Genomic DNA, 18,568 nt, shown 5'->3' with positions numbered 1-18,568 from the left:
AAACTATAGCTTAACCTTTCCCACCAAAAAAAAAAAAAAAAAAAAAAAGATGTGAATGTTGTGTGTTAAAATTTGGGTATGGGTATCAAGCAGAGGATTACATCGCACTGATATGTGACATGAAACACTGAAGTAATGCTTTGTAACAGCAAATAAGAATGTGGTAAATCTTAATTAATATAACATAAATCACGGAGACTGTGCAAAATATACTGCCCTAAGATGTATTTATGTAATCTCTGTCAAGAAAAAAAATGTAATCCCATTGTCAAGCCAATTCTTTCTTTCATTAGGCTAACTACCTAAGATTTCTAGAAAGAAGACTCCAAAACAGCGAAGAATTAGCTTTGGGATTCTTGAAAATGTTCTTACAGTTAAGAGGAGATAAACCTGGGGACAAAACAAGGCAGTAGAAATTGGAAGACTGAATGTGTGAAAAAAACAATATGGACAAAAAGACTGAGAAGTGAAGCTGAGACTGGTCCTTCTTCTGCAGGTGAGCACTTTGAATTACCTTCAAATCATCTCTCTTTAACTTATGATCCAGTTTTCTTTTTTTCACTTTTTGAGAGGTCTTCCTATAAATATATTTGCACACTGACAAAAAATCCCTTAATGAGGGAGTGGTTATATAAATTATGTGTTTCCACTAATGGAATATTATATATTCTTCAAGAAGAGTGGAGCTGGACAGCTCCCCACATATTGATACACAAAAACACTAAGGCTATATCAAATCAAATCAAAGTTGCAGAATGCCTATGGGCTACTTACATGCAAAAAAGCAAGAAAAGCAATATTCTATTTTTATTTTTGCCAGTTAATTGTACAACAAATTCCTGGAAGGGTACATTATAAACTAAGAATAGTAGTTATCTATTAGAGGGTAGGGTAGCAATGGGGTAGTTGAGTGATTTGTTACTATATACCTTGATAATGGTTATTTTCAATAGAGTGAACAACCTACCTTAAAAATCATCCTAAGGAAAGCAGGTTATCAATAACAGCACAGGGGTACAATTCTCAGAGAAAGGAACCCCCATTTCTAAGACAGAGACTTAAAGCAAACATTCTATAATGTGAGCTTAAGACATATCAGCTCTCGGGCCCAGCACGGTGGCCTAGCCGCTAGAATTCTCGCCTTGAATATGCCAGGATCCCGTATGGGTACCGGTTCCAATCCTGGTAGCTCTGCTTCCCATCGAGCTCCCTGCTTGCAGCTTGAGCAGTCAAGGACCCAAAGCCTTAGGACCCTATATCCGCATGGGCGATACAGAAGAGGATCTGGGCTCCTGGCTTTGGCCTGGTGCATCACCAGCCATTGTGGTCACTTGGGGAGTGAATCATCGGATGGAAGATCTTTTTCTCTGTCTCTCCTCCTCTCTGTATATCTGACTTTACAATAAAAATAAATAAATCTAAATTTATATGTATATATATCTATATATATAAAAAGATATATCAGCTCTCACGCCCATGATAAGCATTTGGCTTGGAACCAGTCTCTTGCAATGAAGACTGATCTATGTGCTAAAATATTTTTTAAACAAAAGCTTATGTAGCTGTAAACATACAGTTAATGTAGTTATACATACTTACTAGACAAAAAAAAAAGGACTGAATTAGGCTAAAAACAATCTGTAGAGCTAACCTGGTGAGTGGTGTTGCCAATAAGGGGAATTACACTCAGTAGCAGACTCAGGAGACTAAGCAGGTAGGTGTCGAAGATGGACTCTGTCTTGGGTGGAGGAGGGTAGACATCTTACAACATTTTGCTGCATATATGAAGTAGCCTTTTGGAAGGGGAAGGGCCAGAAGTATAGAATTACAAAATAAAAATGGAGGGAACCTCATGCAATTAATCTTTGTATTATGGATGAATATAAAAAGATCAGGAGATATGAAAGATGTTTCCAAGGTCTCAAGTTGGGATTCTTGAGGACAGGCATATGGTAGAATTTTGGGCAGATGTAAGCTATTCAACTATTGAGACACTGTCACTGTTTAGATAAGAAAGCAAAACAAAACAAAAAATAGGTCTTCATGTTAAAAGGGCCAGGGAATGCTTACTTACCAGTTGCTAGTCAGAAATATTTCTTCCTATTTGTTTATTTGATTTAGAGCAATTGTTGGAACTTCAATCTGTTCTGAAACCCGAGAACTGCCTACCAACACTCCTAAAAACGTGGGTCAGATCTTGACTGTCAATAAGAAAGGTGCAATGTAAAGTCATTCCCAGAAATAGGAACTAAGAAACTTAGAGGGACAGGTGTCAGAGAGTGATTAATGGTTAATGATTTTGTTGAGAAGATGACTAGAATGTCTATTTTATACCTTTTCATTAAGAAGTCTCTTTCTGGGGCTGGCATGATGGCTCATTTGGCTAATCCTCTACCTTCAAGTACCAGCATCCCACATGGGCACCAGTTCATGCCTGGCTGCTCCAGTTTTCATCCAGCTCCCTGCCCGTGGCCTGGGAAGGCATGGAGGATGGCACAGCACTTCTGAACCCTACACCCACAAGGGAGACTCGGAAGACATTCCTGGATCAGTTCAGCTCTTGCCTTGTGGCCATTTGAGGAATGAACCAGCAGATGGAAAACCTTTGTCTATCTGTCTGTAAATCTGCCTTTCCAACAAAAATAAATTCAGGGGATATGTGGTAGAAGAGTACCTTAAAACACTAGAGTGATTTAAAAAAAAAAGGGGGGGGGGAATAAATCTCTTATCTGGAGCATTTGATTTCTACAGCTTAAACTAGATGATAGTAAACCCAATTTTCTGTTGTTTTATGACTACATGTAGGAACACGTGCAGGTATTGAGCATCTGTTCTGGTATTGCTTCCCATTTTGAATATTTTCATAGGAATATGCTTCAGTTACAAGTCAGAAAGAAACTTGTTCTGACCTTGTCATGAAAGGAAATGGGAAAAAGCAAATCAGGTGTAAAGCCCAAGTTCTCCCATTGTGCTGAAGAGAGACCACAGAAGACGGTAGTTTAAGGTAGAAATAACCTGTAATACTCATTATTGCCGTGCCTTTCCCCACCTGAGTGGGTCAATCGAGCCCTACAACACTATAATGGCTAATTGATTGAGAACCCAGGTGGAGAGAACAAAGTTAACACAAGTGATTAATTGTAACTTCTAAACAAGGGAGCAAAGAACCTCTGCTTTGAGGAAGGATGTCAGGAACCGTCATCACCACAAAATGCACCTGTCACCCTGGAACTTTAAAACAGCTTTTAAGAGTGACAAGGTGTTTATTCCATATTGTTCATACACATGACTAAAAGTTCTGTTTTGAAAGTTTCACTTCTATTTTTAGTGTTGAGAGAAATCTAATATATGTACTTTGTAGGAATTCCAAGACAAAGTATTGAGGAATACGAAAGGTTTTAAATGGCATTCTCTACGAGTTGATAAACACGCTAACCATCAGGGTCCAGAATTTTTAATGTGTCTTTTCTTTCTAAAATAAATAAAAGACAACTAAATTTATGTTTCTCCCACATGTAACTATATTTTAAAGACATACCTGCCTTTAACTTGTAAGCACATTTTAGCTAAACTGTAAGGAGTAAATATAAATGTGCTGGAATCTGGTTTGGTTACTAGTTTCTTAAAGAATATTCACTAAGGCACAGATTCAAATGTCAAAGAAATTTCCATCTGTACAATTTAACTAGTGAGTTACTGTTAAAAAGAAATGTTTAAAAGTCACTTACTTGGGGCCTGGCATGGTAGCCTAGTGGCTGGAGTCCTTGCCTTGAATGCACTGGGATCCCATATGGGCACCAGTTCTAATCCCAATGGCCCCATCTCCCATTCAGCTTCCTGCTTGTGGCCTGGGAAAGCAGATGAGGATGGCCCAAAGCCTTGGGACCCTGCACCTACATGGGAGACCTGGAAGAGGCTCCTGGCTTTGGCTTGGCACAGCTATAGCTGTTGTGGTCACGGTCACTTGGGGAGCTAGTCAATGCATGGAAGATCTTCCTCTTTGTCTCTCCTCCTCTCTGTATATCTGACTTTCCAATAAAAATAAAATAAATCTTCAAAAAAAAAAAGTCACTTATTTGAAGCCAGGTGTTTAGAACTGTACTTAAGGATTACTATTAACTATGAATCTGTAAATGTAGTTCAAGTTGTAGGGAACTTACATGCAATTAGATCATACAGATTTTATTGGAAATCTTAGCTGTGGGTTGATATGTGGGTGCAGTTAAATAAAGATTAGTTTAGAAATTCAAAATACTGCTTTCCAATATGCTCTGGTTTGGATATTAGTTTGGCCTACCTGTCTTTTAACACAGGTAGGTCCCTAACATCTTGCTATTGGTTAATGCTTAGAGTAAGGACTGTCCAATGACAGTGTTTAGCAGATAGGCCTTTTGAGTGATCCTTAGGACACTGGGGGTTGGGGGTGTACCTTTGGAAAGTAGTTCTTACAGAGTCTCTCGCTGTTTTCTGGGTTACCAGGTGATCCTTCCTTCATACTGAATGCTGTGACCTCACCAATGGTTCCTGCTGGATCTTGGACTGAGAATCTCCACAAATAAAGACAAAATAAATCTCCTTCCTTTGTAAATAGTGACGTAGGTGTTTAGTTGTAGTAATGAAAAGCTAATATATAACATTTTTACTTTCTATACTGATAAGAGGCGAATTGGGCATGGCAAGCTTAGCTTATGGTCAATTAACATTAGCCATAAAGCCAAGTGATAATTATGTGTGTGTGTTTTAATGCATGTATTCATTTGAAAGTCAGAGTTACTGTGGGGTAAGAGAAGGTTGTAAGGGGAAAGGGAGAAAGATTTTCCTTTCATTCACTGTTTCACTCCCCAGTTAGTCCCAACAGCTAGGGCTGGGTCGGGCTGAAGGCAGGAGCCAAGAGCTTCTGCTAGGTCATACACACAGGTGGTAGGATCCCAAATACTCGGATCATCACCCATTACTTTTCCCAGTACATTAGCAGGGAGCTGGACTGGAAGCAGAGCAGCAGAACACGAACCACTGCCAATACAGGATGCTGGTGTTGCATGCGGTGACTTTATCCACTAAAACACAATGCCTGCCCCAATTATATGTACCTATTATTATAGTATTATTTTTCCAGCATAGAGTGTTATACACAGGGGAGATAGACAAAGCTATGTGTCTACTGTTGAAATAAGCTGAGTTATCAAAAACAGTATTTCCTCTGACATAAATCATAATACAAATCCTCAGACTTCCTGAGACTAAAAAGGAAAAGCTCATAGACTATCTTAGAGTAATTGGGGAAAAGTATTTCGAAAGGCTAGAGCAGAACAAGTGCTCTGATACAGGAAGGAATAAAGCAGAGGACTCACGTCAAAGGCACAGCCTATTACCTTTGTAAATGGAAGAACAAAATGAAAATTCATCTCATCTTACTTAGTGTTGGTCTTAGAGTTAGGAATCATGGACTTACTTCTCTCTAGCACAAGCAGTTTCAGAAGAAATCTGTAACCTAATGGGAGTTAATAACACAGGTCTTAATATTATGGATACTGGATACTTAATTCTGTGCTAAGAGGCAGGGTAGGAAGCACAGTACACTTGTAACTCTTCTAATCACCCCAAATACCCTAGGAGACTGGGGGAAAAATCACTTTTTACTCAGTAAGATTTTTCCAGTTAGAGAAAAAGAGACGTTCATTTAGTGCTTAGACTCTTTTTACTCTATCAAGCAAATGGGGAAAACATCTATTCTAAGCTTCATATAGCTGTCTGAGTTTCAGGACAATGCCCTGCATTTGAACACAAGTTCACTAACAATGCTAGAATGTAACAGGCAAAAGCTGATGAAAAGTTTAGATGCTGACGAATTAAATTTATTTAGAAACAAATTAGTGAGAAAAACTTTTTTTAAAAAACTTTGCAAAAGGAAAGAGTATATCAGATAATTTAATTTTAATGATCAAATAAGTTAAAGCAACAGAGTAAAAGAAGCAAAAAAAACCAAAAGCAAAAACAAAAAAATGAAACAAACAAAAACTCTTTCAGTTAGTGACTAAAAAAGTATCAATGTATCTGGAGAAAAATTTTTAAAAGTATTGTGAAATATCAACAATGTTAACAAAAAAGTTATAACTATTGATCGCTACAAATGAGCATAAAGTTACAAGTTTTTGGAGAAAAGCAACAGAGAATAGTGTAAAGATAATAAAGAGAACTAGACACTGAACTATGCACACTGCAGGAATGAATCTCACAAATAACTATGCAAATACATTGTAAATTTAATTGACAATGGCATTAGCTTTGTTCTTAATTATTTATAGCACTCAGTACTGTCCACACTAAAAGTTATTTCACAAAAATGCACAGAATATCCCTAGTTGTCACCCGAACCATCATTAAAATGCTACACTATGCCTTCAGAAACAACTCTGTTGATAATAATTCATTGTTTCTATCATATTTTGAATTAATATTAATTCTTGGATGGGGAAGCAAGAAGACTTAATGTAGAAAACTTAATATAGCCTTGTATTGCCAGAATGATCTGCTAAATTTTCATACAAACAGCTCTCCACCATTCCCTTTGAACTGTAACACAAATTAAAATCTAAGCGTAAACTTTACATACTAAAGTATAAAGGATCCTGGGATAACTTGTTGAGAAAAATTTACTAGGAAATGTTCTGAAATTTAAAAGCAGTAAGATCAAAATAATATCCCTGAGAAGAAATGTATTCTATTTGGCACTACATTAGAAAAAACACATACTGCTAAACAAAAAAGAAAACTAAAAAAAGAAGGCATTCAAAGTATGACTACAGTGACATGGAAAGCCAAGTTTATCCTGCTTTAACAGCACAAGGAAGAGAGGAGCACATTAAGCAAAACAAATAGAAATAGTTTCTGTCATACACGTTTAAATCAAAATCATTGCTAACCTAAGTGGAAGAACTAGCTCCAGAGTGCTCAGACAATTTGCTTCAGAAGCTGAGAATAAATAGAATTTTTCTCCACATTAGGATTTTTCAACTATCTAAGAAAAACTCTGCTTGCTTCATTGTTTTTAAAATAGAAAAAAAAATCCTGTTTCATGGTGGAAAGGTTTTAAAAAATTAGAGAAAAATATTATGCTCAATGGATAAATGGAAAAGAAAATTGGCTTTAGCAGCAGGTCACAAGAAATTTTTCTTTAAAAATTGTTTAAGAGGGTGGATTTTTATTGCCCTATTATATGCTGAAATTATTTTTTCCTAATGAGTTGTCTGTGAAATATCACGAGAAACACTTTTGAGTTTTCACTTTTTAATCACTCTGTGCATGACAAAGGTGCTGCCTTTACTGAGTTCAGGCCATTGTTCATCAGACAGCATGAATACTCTAGCAGTTACCGTGAAGTTCCAGAACCAAGGCCCCAGGGTTCCTGTGAGAAGCTGGAATACTACAATTATGATCTGGGACTCTGTAACATCGAATCTATGCATAAGGAAACAAACATTTCAATATAACTTTACTCAGAACTCTTCCTAGAGAGGCCTATTAAAATAGGTCACAGAAGCAGATTTAAAAAGTAACATTCTCCTTATAAAGACACTTAACATTCAACGATGTAATTTACACAATAATGGACTGTCCCTATGCATACACAAATACTTCATACACAAACTCAAATGTAAGCTTAAACAAGTAGAAGACTAACCCATTGACTCAGAGTAGGCAGCTAGAAGCATCAGTGCCAAAACACAGTGTTCCTCTCAACTGCCTAGAGGCGGTGAGGATGACTGTACAAATTATCACGCTGTCTAGGATGCAGGTCATCTAAGCACCAGAACCTATTCAGGCTGTGTGTACAAACAAAAATCATCCCAAGTAGCTCCAATACGCAATTTGAAGGACCATCTCCTATGACATCACATTCCCTCACTGCTCCAAACCTCATCACATTCCTACCTCAGCTATCTCAAAAACTTAACATATGTAGGTGAAAAGAATAACAGGAAAAGAATCTAGTTAAGAGTGACTTCTCTGGACATAGTAAAAACACAAATCAAATTGGCTATTTCCTTATTCTATTTCTTGAGAGTTCCTAGTTCACAATCTTTCCTTTTCCTTTCTCTTTAAATCGATACCAGCACTACAATTCTCTACCACATTAAGTTTATTAGTTATAAAAATATGCAAAACATTCTGTCAACCATTAAAGTAGTTTCAGAACATTTCTGGTTACAGAAAGAGTAGCAGGAAATAGGTTTCTAAAAAAACTAATCAAAACTAAGAACTGAGGAACACAAGCGAGACTGTAAGTCTACGGTTTTATTTGATGAGAATTCAAATTGCAATCTAGGTTAACACAAATGGGTGTTTTAAGGAATAATCTATAACAACTGATAAAATTAAATGGATGGAATTGGAGTCCAAATAAACGAATCACTGCTCAGAAAATAATATACATAGGAAAACGAAAAACTAAAAGCTACAATGAAGATCTGGTATTTGATGACTAATGTGTTAAGCCTTAGACATTTAAAAATATGCAGATTCGATACAGGTGTTTGATAGAATGTTTCTAAATTCTTAATCCACAGGAAATACATTATACATTAGTAATTTTCATTACTTGGAGTCCTTAAATCAATTATTCCTTAGAAACTGCTTACAGAATTAAATTAGATTTGAGAGATTCTTATTGGAACACATTGAATTTTTTCTAACTACAGAAAAATGGTAAGTTAATTTACTTATACAGAAATAAATGGTGGCACAGTATGACACTGTAGAAGTGTGAGGTGAATAATGCAGTGAGAGTGCAGATCAATATTCTGCCTAAAATGAGCACACCAGAAACTGTATCTATAACAGTAACAGATGCAATGATTTTACAAATTGAACATTAGAGATAATCTAATCCAAATCTCTTATTTTGTAAGTGAGGTAATGTAGCCCTGTGAAAGCTTTGTTCCTTGCCCAAGCTGAAACACGATAAGGTAATTTGTTGACAACACTTGTTAACATTCGAGCCAAGATATACTGGCCTGAGTTCAATTTCCTTTATTCCTCAGAAAAGAAAACTTTAGGAATATTATTATTACTACTACTGCTACAATTGCTGAAACAGTAGTTTAAATAAGAGCTCTGCCTTTACAGTAAGTAACATTTTTTAAGACCCATTTTTTCCTTATGTGAAATTTTTATTAAAGACTGTTTAGGGCATCTATGCATCTAATTTATAAAAATGATTCTATACAAACAAGTTACATAGAGTTGAGGCCATGTATTTCAGCATTTGCCTTCTAAAAATCATCCTATACAATACAGAGGATTAGGTTTTAAGAGAGGGCTTTGGACAATCCATAAACACTTTAAGTCACATTTTGTTTTTACAACTATTTACAATGTTTCAGCTCATAATACCTGTCTTCTGTGAACACGATCCTCCCATGATGTTCTCTAACTCCATTTCCCGCCATGAACTTTTAGATTCAGGCTAATGAACATCCTCGGGGTTGGCAGGGCCTAGAAGGCCAATGAAGGGTACTCATCTGTCAGCTCTCTACTTGGCATAGTCAAGGGGCAACACAGGGAGAGGGATCTGCCTAGTTACCTAATAAAGGCATCAACATGCTCTGCAACGCAGCTTTTAGCTATGTTCAGACTTTATCTGATAGCTAACTTTGTCCTTTCTTCAATAACCAAAATAAAATTCTGAGTTTCTCCTATGTACATAGAGGATATAATTCAATATTTAACCTATTTTATGTCTATTATATATGACAACATGTGAAATGCAGAATAATTAAGATTTCTTTAGGAATGTCCAAATATATTCCACATGCTGTTATTGTGTTGGTATTTTGACAAATATCTTCCTAAATGTAAGGAACTCACAGTGTAATCTAAGAATATTGTTGACTGCTCTTTATTCAGAAAATAATTCAAGGTTGCTTTAATACAAATACAGGGTTTCTGGGTGCTGAATACAACTTCTCAGAGCAAAACCAATCCCTTTATACACTAACAATTTCTATTTTTTTTGTGAAATTCAGTTGGCTTCGATATTTTTAGATTTTTAAGCAGCTTTACAAGGAAACACTTCAGTCTGTTTCCTCCTCTCTAGTCCCTCTTCGTAATCCCTTTAGTCTTGCTCTATAAATCATCGTTCTTTCTCTTTTCCTCTGTATCTTTAATCTCTTCTTTACTTGGTTTTTGCCCATATGCCTGTAATTTTGTCATTAAAAATATAAAATCCTCTTTCTTTGGAGCTCATTCTCTCCCCTCTAACTAACACTTTTGTTCTTCCCATCACAGCCACTTATTTTTATAAGTGACCTTGGGTAATGTGTGTTAAGTAGTAATCTCCTTATTTATTCCACTCATATCTCTCTCCTTACACAGTGGCTTCTATCCCATCATCACACCGAAACTACTACAGGCGGCTCATCCTGCCAATTCAATGCAGAATTTCCTGTCCTCATTTTGAATTTTGGCAGCAGTTATGTTTAAAATGTACTCGTTTTCTGGCTTTTCAATTCAGAATTCTTCCTCTGACTCTTGCAGTTCAATAATTCTCATGGGCTTCTTTTTAAGTTTGTTCTTGAAGTTTTCTGCTAGTCACAGTCTGTCTGAATGTCTAAAATCTTTCATCTACATTTTTCTCCCTAGCACTCTTATTTTAAAGGGAGTCCCATTCCAGTGCCTTTTTCTATCTTCTATCCAACCCCTGAAACATGGGAACAGAGTCATTCCAATTCTGCCCTCAAATTGGTTTTTCTTTTTTTTTTTTTTCATCTTAACAGACTGTCCTACATTTCTGCCTCTTAAGTCTCCCCCCAGCCTATCCTGTTCCCTGCCATAGCAATTCCACTGTGTTCATTCAAGCTTCATCATTCCTCATATTAATTATGATGAAGCTTCCTAAGGGGTTTTCTTATTTGTATCTCAGCCTACTCCTAACTACCCTCTGCTACAACGACAAACTGGTATTTGTAAACAGTACTTTGGTCTTCTCCCTGCTGCAGGTCTTGCAAAAGTGCCCTACAGATTCGGGAGAAGGATTACATTTCTTGGAAGAATAGAGAAGGTCTCTGAATTTTGGAATCTTCTTCAGCTTTACTGCTAGCCTCTTCTCTGCAGACATCTTATAATCTAACCATATAGACATGCTTGCATTCTCCAAAAATATACTTCATTAAAAGAAACTTCTATGAGGAAAATTCTAAGACTGGAAGATAGAAAGCCAAGATATCGTCACTCTTGAAAACACTGCTTATTTCCTCTCCTCCTGCTTTAATGGTTAACTCTCTTTTCTTCAATTTCCACATCATATAGCTGCTGTACTATTCAAAAAGGAAGCAGAATACATTAGGACTGGTATACAAATTTTGAAATTAATGAGGGTTTGGAGGGTTCCTGTGAGATAATAACCAAAGACATTTAAATGATATGAAATTCAACTATAATAAATGCTGCCATTTTTCAAAATAGCAATATCACAAAAAATTAAAACCGAATTACTACAAAACCAAGTGATCTTAGAAGTCTATTACATTTTGTAGATTTACCTAAAGCAGAAGCACTCTAAGAATACTACAATAGACTATGACAATACTGAGGAAGAAATAGCTGCATACATTTTCAATTATTCTATCAGAACTCTTCACTATTTTCTGAGCATTGATCATTTTATAAACTGATAATAAATCCACAGGAAGATAGCTTGCACATGGACACCTGTGTCTCCTACTGTTTCTAATAAAGGCAACACCTTTAGATGAGTCTTAATTATATTTTCTAACTCCAATTATCTTGGAATTATTCCGAGACAAACTTCTAATAGTTTACATCCAAAGTACTAGTAATTATTTAGTTGTTGCTATAATCTCATCTTAAATTCTACTTTAAATCAATTTAGCAAAAGATATTTAAAATGAACCTGTAATGAATATGTGAATTTATATGCATCCCAGTTTTTTTAAGACCTGCAAAAACTAAGTTCACCAGGGACTGAAAATGAAAAAAACAATTTGTAATGAATCATCTTAAAAATGAATAAGATTTGTTCTGTCATTTACAATCAAAGACTTGTATTTTGATATTTCAAGAAGCACACAGTTTTTTCTCTTTGAACTTTTGTGATGAAAAGTTAAAGAACAACTTGAGCAGTGCAAATAGGATCTGTGATAACTAAACACTAACTAAACTAGTAAATGTCTCAACCTTCTTCCGAGACTGGTTTATTCATCAGTATTTATGAAGAAGAATGGACTAGCAGTCAGAAACAATTCATTTTTACGCTTGGAAACAGCCTGTGCTTCCTTTTTAAATTATCTAGTTATCTGGTTGAGAGTAATACATGATGTGCTTATGTTAGCAGAATTCTTAAGAGCTAAGATTTTTACAGATGTAATCTTTCATCTTAGAAACTATATTATCTTTCCTGAAAGTGCATTTCTATTTGTCAAAATAAACATGGAATTAAAAATAATAGTAAAAGTAAATAACAGTAGAGGAAAATCGTTGGCGTGTCTGAAAGGTAAATCTAGGTGAGCAGTAAGGTGGGAGTGGGGAGAGTCCTTTTTCTCTGTTGCTTTATAAACCCTAGATGAAAGGCTTTGATATTTTTTATTCAAAAACAAAACAAAGCAAAGCAACCAGTAACGGGGTGATGTGATAGAATCTATCAGGGAATAAGTGCAATGGTAATGTTTTAAAACTTCTATGTATTAAACTAATAAAGTGATATGAACAATTCTTAATATTTGTATCTGTCAGAAACACGGTTCATATTTAAAATAAAAATTACTATTAAGCATTACTTACATTCCAAATCTCAGTGTTCCAGAAACATATGTTTGCCAGTGTGCACAATAGAACATGAATGTTCCAGCAAAACAGCAGAAGAACATCCAGTCAGGGTTTGTCCCCAGCTGCACTGCAATACAAGTCCCAAGAACCACAAAAACTGTAGAGGAAAGATAACAATAAAGACCGGATAATATGAATTACAGCCATTAGCTGAGATCAAAACGATTCAAGACAAGGCAAACATACGTGCTGTGAATGTAAAATCTACTCTCACATGTGGTAAAGGGAAACCAGGATATTATCTTTTACTACATAATTCTAATCTCTTCATTAATTCACTTGATGAAACTTAAGTTCTTGAAAGCAACAAAAATACATCAGCATTTTTTTATTCTCCTCACCTAGTGACAGTGGCACTGAGGAGCAATAAAAGTCACAATGTAGGGGGGAGTGTTCAGTTTTGCGATCAAGACGCCTGTTAAGGACCCAGTGCTCTGGCCTAGTGGCTAAAGTCCTCGCCTTGAATGTGCCAGGTTCCTGACAGCCCCGCTTCCCATCCAGCTCCTTGCTTGCGGCCTGGGAAAGGAGTCGAGGACGGCCCAAAGCCTTGGGACCCTGCACCCACGTGGGAGACCTGGAAGAGGATCTGTTCTCCTGGCTTTAGATTGGCACAGCACCGGCCACTGTGGTCACTTGGGAAGTGAATCATTGGACGGAAAATATTTCTCTCTGTCTCTCCTCTTCTCTGTATATATCCAACTTTGCAGTAAAAAATAAATAAATCTTAAAAACAAAAATAAATGCCTGTTAAGACACCTGCGAGTTCCACTGAAGTGCCTGGGTTTGATTCCTGTCCCTGTGTCCCATGTGCCTGTGGTTTCTGATTCCATTCCCTGCTAATGTGGGCCCTGGGAGGCAGTGGCGATGGCTCAAGTAGTCGGGTTCCTGACATCCGCATGGGAGACCTGACCAAGTTCCCAGCTCGGGCCCAGCTTTGTATACTTTGAGGGGTTCACTGCAGGTTGGCAGCTCTCGGTGTCTCTGCCTCACAAAAACATTAGTAAAACTTTAAAGTGTCAAAAGACAGGGGCTGTATTTGGCCCAAGCTGTCTGTATTCTGTATTCCACATCGGAGTGCCTGGGTTTCACACATGGCTCAGCTCCTTACTCCAGATGCATGCTCAGTTAGGTCCTAGAAGGCAGATGGGATGATGGCATAAGTGATGGGGTTCTGGCACCGGCTTTGGCACCACCTGTGGGGACATCAGGGAAACGAAGCAGCATGTGGAAGTGTGCCCTTTGAATTTCTCCTTCTGACTCAACACAGCAACCACAGCAATGAGGAAATGTTCATTAGAAGGCAGAATACCAAAAAGAAAAACACAGGGCTGACATAAATCATAAAGGGACTGTAGTCATATTTGTAATGGTTTTTCTTATTTAGCAGATATAATTGAGTGAGGCACATACCTTGAAAAAGACTTGCGATAACATTTTTGAACTCTAGCTACAATAGAAATCTTTCATTCAAAACAAACCAAAAATAGGATAGCTGTTATTCTGTGGTTATCTGGTTAAATGACAAGCTTTTCAAGATGGCCCACTACCGTTTACAAATCAGAAATTCTGAGCTTTTCTTGACTCAGAGCTGCTAACAGTTCAGCTGCTACTCTCCCCTTAATAAGCAAGCTGGTGTCAGTACATACTGAAAGAATGCTTTCGACATGCACCTCCATCTGTAAATATTTATCAAGGAGTAAAACTGTTTCGTTTAAAACATTTTAAATGCATGTCAAATGACAAGAAAACAAATGAGGAACTAAGTAAAAATGGGGAATAGTACCATCACTTACTTTCCAAATTTTTGTTTTCTGTCTCTAAAAATACTTAATTATTACTTGGAAAAAGGAAAAATAAAGACAGATTACCTAAAATCCAAATATAGTAACTATCTATTGCTAACAAGATAATAACCTTTTATGACAAAATGTGCCAAAAACAATCATTAGGGTTCAGTATAACTGAAGTACAAAGAAATTTACTTCTGCAAATTTCCAATAGTGTCAGTAATGAACAAATAACTAGTCTTTTGAAATACACCGAATTTAACATAAAAATCATGTATTCTAAAAACCTTTTTAAGCACACTGTTTTGAACACTGATAAAATCAAGCATACCTGTTGACAATGAATCACAACCATGATCAAAAAGTTCCCCCAAGGGAGAACTACTGTTGGTTCTTCTTGCCTGCTTCCCATCTATGGCATCCAAAGACTGGTAAATGAAGAGGCCACACGCACAAGCAATATACGCCCACAAAGGTGCCTATAAGATAAAATAAGGGAAAATTTATTCAGACAGGTTAGTTACTATGTTTAATACATTTTTTATGTGTGGACATTTTACTTTTACATCTAGAGAAGAATTGCTGGTTAGAGGCTACAGAAGACAAGGTTTGAGTGCTGCACAATGAAGAACTTACTGAAACCATTGAGTTTGTAAAATCCACCCCCCTGCTGAAAAGGGGTGTCTTGAGAGATGCTGGATAACAGCTTTGCAGGGATACTGTAGAAACATTATCATAGATTTCCTCCCCACACTTAGATTCTAAGCGTTGATTAACGAATAATCTATCATTTTTCCTGAAGTGATGTTTAAAGGTAATACACAAAAGAAAATTTCATGCTTCTTAGAAATTCTGGGTTAAAATTCTGGATTTCTCTATTACAAGATTTTTCTCTAGCACTTACTATTATTGTATTCTGTAAAAATCCAAGAGGGAGGCATAATATGCAGACACTTTTCAAGTTCATTTTCACATGCAAATTTTAAAAAATGATTTTAAAATTTGTAATAAATAATTTTTAAAATATATGGGCCATCTCTTCATTGGTCCATACACTAACACAAGGAAAATGATGATCTTGTATACCGAGTGTTCAGAAAATTATGTTCCAAATATTTCTGATAACATTTTTAAGGAATAGCTTCTCTTCTTCCAAAAGAAAATTGGATCACTGGTATTGAATTCTAGCGTTATGTATAAATAAAGCTTCAATTTGGCTTGTTATAATACAAAAGAATGTTCTCTAGAACTTTTCATTATTTCCTCATGTCTAGTCTATGGAAAAGAAAATTTACAATCCTAGGACATTTTTCTCAGTTTTTGGATATCAAGTTACATTGCATGAAACACTCAGAAGTACAAAAATAATATTCCATACATTCTGTGCTGCCAAAGGTTTCCTCTTTGACACAGACCTATTTATGAGTTATATTTTAGGCTGTGTAAAGGATCATAATACATACCTGTCATAAGAGAGTTCTAAAGCAAAAGCATGGTTAAATAGTTTCACTTCACATGTCAGCTTACTGACTCGGGTCATTAATCCTGTAGGCCCAAGAACCTTCTCTTCTGGACTTTGGATCTACATTTTCTGCTCTTAAAGGATACAACAACTTCTAGAGCAGTGCTGTTTTACAAGAGTGCCACTAGCCATGTGTAACCATTTTAGTTTAAATTAGTTAAAATTAAAACTTCAGTTCTTCAGCTGCACTAGGCATATTTCAAATTCACAACAGCAACGCATGGCTAGATCCACCAGACTGGGTAATACAGACATAGTACACTGATGGGCTCTGCTCTAGAGGACTAGAAACCTAGAAACTTCCCAGGGTAGAAAGTTAGCATTCTAATGGGGGTAAAATGTTATGCTGGAATAGACGCATCTTCAACGTTAAGCATACAATCCTAGAAAATACCAAAATAATTATTACATACTTAGAAAAGAGAAAGTAAAGCTTTCTTTTTGAATTTTTCTTACTTCTATGAACCTGTAAACCTGTAGCTGCTATAGAACCTTTTTCCTTATAAGAACTGTCTTCACTGAGCTAAAAGCCCGGGAGAGAAACTGAAGGAAGGAACTTTGGTGTCAGTCAGGAAATTGCTATACTTTGATAGGTGGGTGGGGCAGAAGTGGCAACAACAAACCACCTCATCATAGGCTGGCAATTATCCAACTTGGAAATGTTTATAAAGGTTTTGTGTTATTTGGCTTAAGTAAGAAAGCCTGAGGGTTTTACAAACTGAAGGATACATACACACATACACAAAAACACACACACAGAGTTCCTTCAAAAAGCTTATGGAAGGGACAGGTAAAATGGTGTAGCACGCTCAGCCTCTGCCAGTGGTATAAGTAACCCAAATCAAAGCTGGGTTTAGTCCCAGCCATTCCACTTCTGGTTCAACTCGCTGATTCTGGCCTTGGCAGACAGCAGATGGCTCGAGTCCTTGGGTCCCTGCACCCAGGTGGAAGACCTGAATAGAGTACCTGGCTCCTGGCTTTGGATCAGGCCAGCCCTGACCCTTGTAGCTATCCAGTGGAGGCCAGTGCATGGAAGATCTCTCTCTGTTTCTCTCCTCTCTGTAACTCTGACTTTCAAATAAAATTAAAATATGGGGAAAAAAAAGCTTATGTTAAAAAGGAAAAGATGCTTACTTATATGCAATTTTTAAAAGATCCACAGTCTTTTATAATACATATTTTCTAAGAATTTTTTGATGCCCCCTTGTACGTCTATGAGAGTATGAGAGTAAAGTTTTTAGAGAAGAGGAAGGAAACATTAAACAATTATTAAATCCTGTTATGTTTGGAAGGCACTGGAGAAGATAGGAAAGAAAAGCACATAGAAAGGGGAAGTTTTTACTTTCTGCTTTGTAACTTTCTTTGTTTGATTTATTATAAGTTTTTCTCCTTTTAAATGTCAATAGAATTGGGCAATGTACCACTTTAATTTTCTTTCCTAATTTTGTTTGCTAAAAGAATTCCACCAAATCCTTTTTTAGTGAGAGAAATCAAAAGCATTGGCTGGCATTGTGGTGTAGCAAGTAAAGCCACTGCAGTGACACAGGCATCCCCCATGAGCGCTGCTTTGAATTCTAACTGTTCTACTTCCCATCCTACTCCTTGGGAAAGCAGTGGAGGATGGCCCAAATGCTTGGGCCCCTGAACCTATGTGGGAGGCCTGGAAGAAGCTCTTGGAAGACCTCTCTAACTATGCCGTTTAACTAAATAAAATAAACCTGCAAAGCAAAACAAAACAAAGCAAAAAAAAAAAAAAAAAACACACAAGAATTACACTTAGCAACATAAAAACAAAAAAAAAAATGAGAATTTACACAAAAATTCTCATGATCAGATTATAAAAATGTATTTAATTTGGCAAAGTTTTATTGGTAATGGTATAGTTCAGTTCTGGTTTTCATCCATATAAAATAGGCAACACCAACTCTTGTTTCTGTCTTAAGTAGCAAGGACAAATCAAGCATACTAATATATGTGTATACCGCAATAGTACCAGCATTAAAAATAAAACCAGCATTACAAACTGGAGTCCCAGTTCCAGTTCTCATTGTTCTTCTAGCTTTGTTCATTCAGCTTTCTGCCAGTGTTCCTAGGAAGGTAGAAGACGGTTTAAGCACCTGCCACCCTCCACCTATGTGGGAAATCAGGATGGAGTGCCTGGGTCCCAGCTACAGTTTGGCCCAGACCTAACTGTTCCCAGCCTTTTGGAGAGCGAGCCAATGGAAGACCAATTACAAATTAACTTATGCTGCAACTACCTGATACAAAGTCTAAATCTTACTAGCAAATACATCAGGGAAATCTTGATAATCCATATAAAAAGAGTGGTCTGCATTTCTATCTCAGGAATTTTAAAACAAAGAGTTTATTTTGCTTTCCTATCTATATGAGGTTTGCTCGAACAAAACCTATCTAA

At 36.6% G+C, this 18,568-nt stretch overlaps 1 protein-coding gene across 3 annotated transcripts in view; it reads right to left on the bottom strand.

The window, feature by feature from the left end:
- The window catches only part of CEPT1 (choline/ethanolamine phosphotransferase 1), a 38,954-nt gene that overhangs the window by 9,401 nt on the left and 10,985 nt on the right, over positions 1–18,568 (bottom strand). For 2 of the 3 annotated variants that reach the window (XM_040999217.1, XM_040999218.1), the window contains 2 exons: positions 14,962–15,109; positions 12,799–12,940 (listed from right to left, as the gene is read on the bottom strand). In XM_040999217.1, the coding sequence (XP_040855151.1) occupies positions 12,799–12,940; positions 14,962–15,109 (290 nt within the window). Of the gene's footprint in view, positions 1–7,373; positions 7,459–12,798; positions 12,941–14,961; positions 15,110–18,568 lie in introns of all 3 variants that reach the window. The other variant, XM_040999220.1, reaches the window with a different exon arrangement.

Source organism: Ochotona curzoniae, unplaced genomic scaffold, assembly GCF_017591425.1.
Source record: "Ochotona curzoniae isolate NIBS_2020 unplaced genomic scaffold, NIBS_Ocur_1.0 scaffold_1037, whole genome shotgun sequence".
Classification (NCBI taxonomy): Eukaryota; Metazoa; Chordata; class Mammalia; order Lagomorpha; family Ochotonidae; genus Ochotona; species Ochotona curzoniae.
The sequence above is the reverse complement of the archived record's forward strand: the minus strand, read 5'-3'. Positions and strand labels throughout refer to the sequence as shown.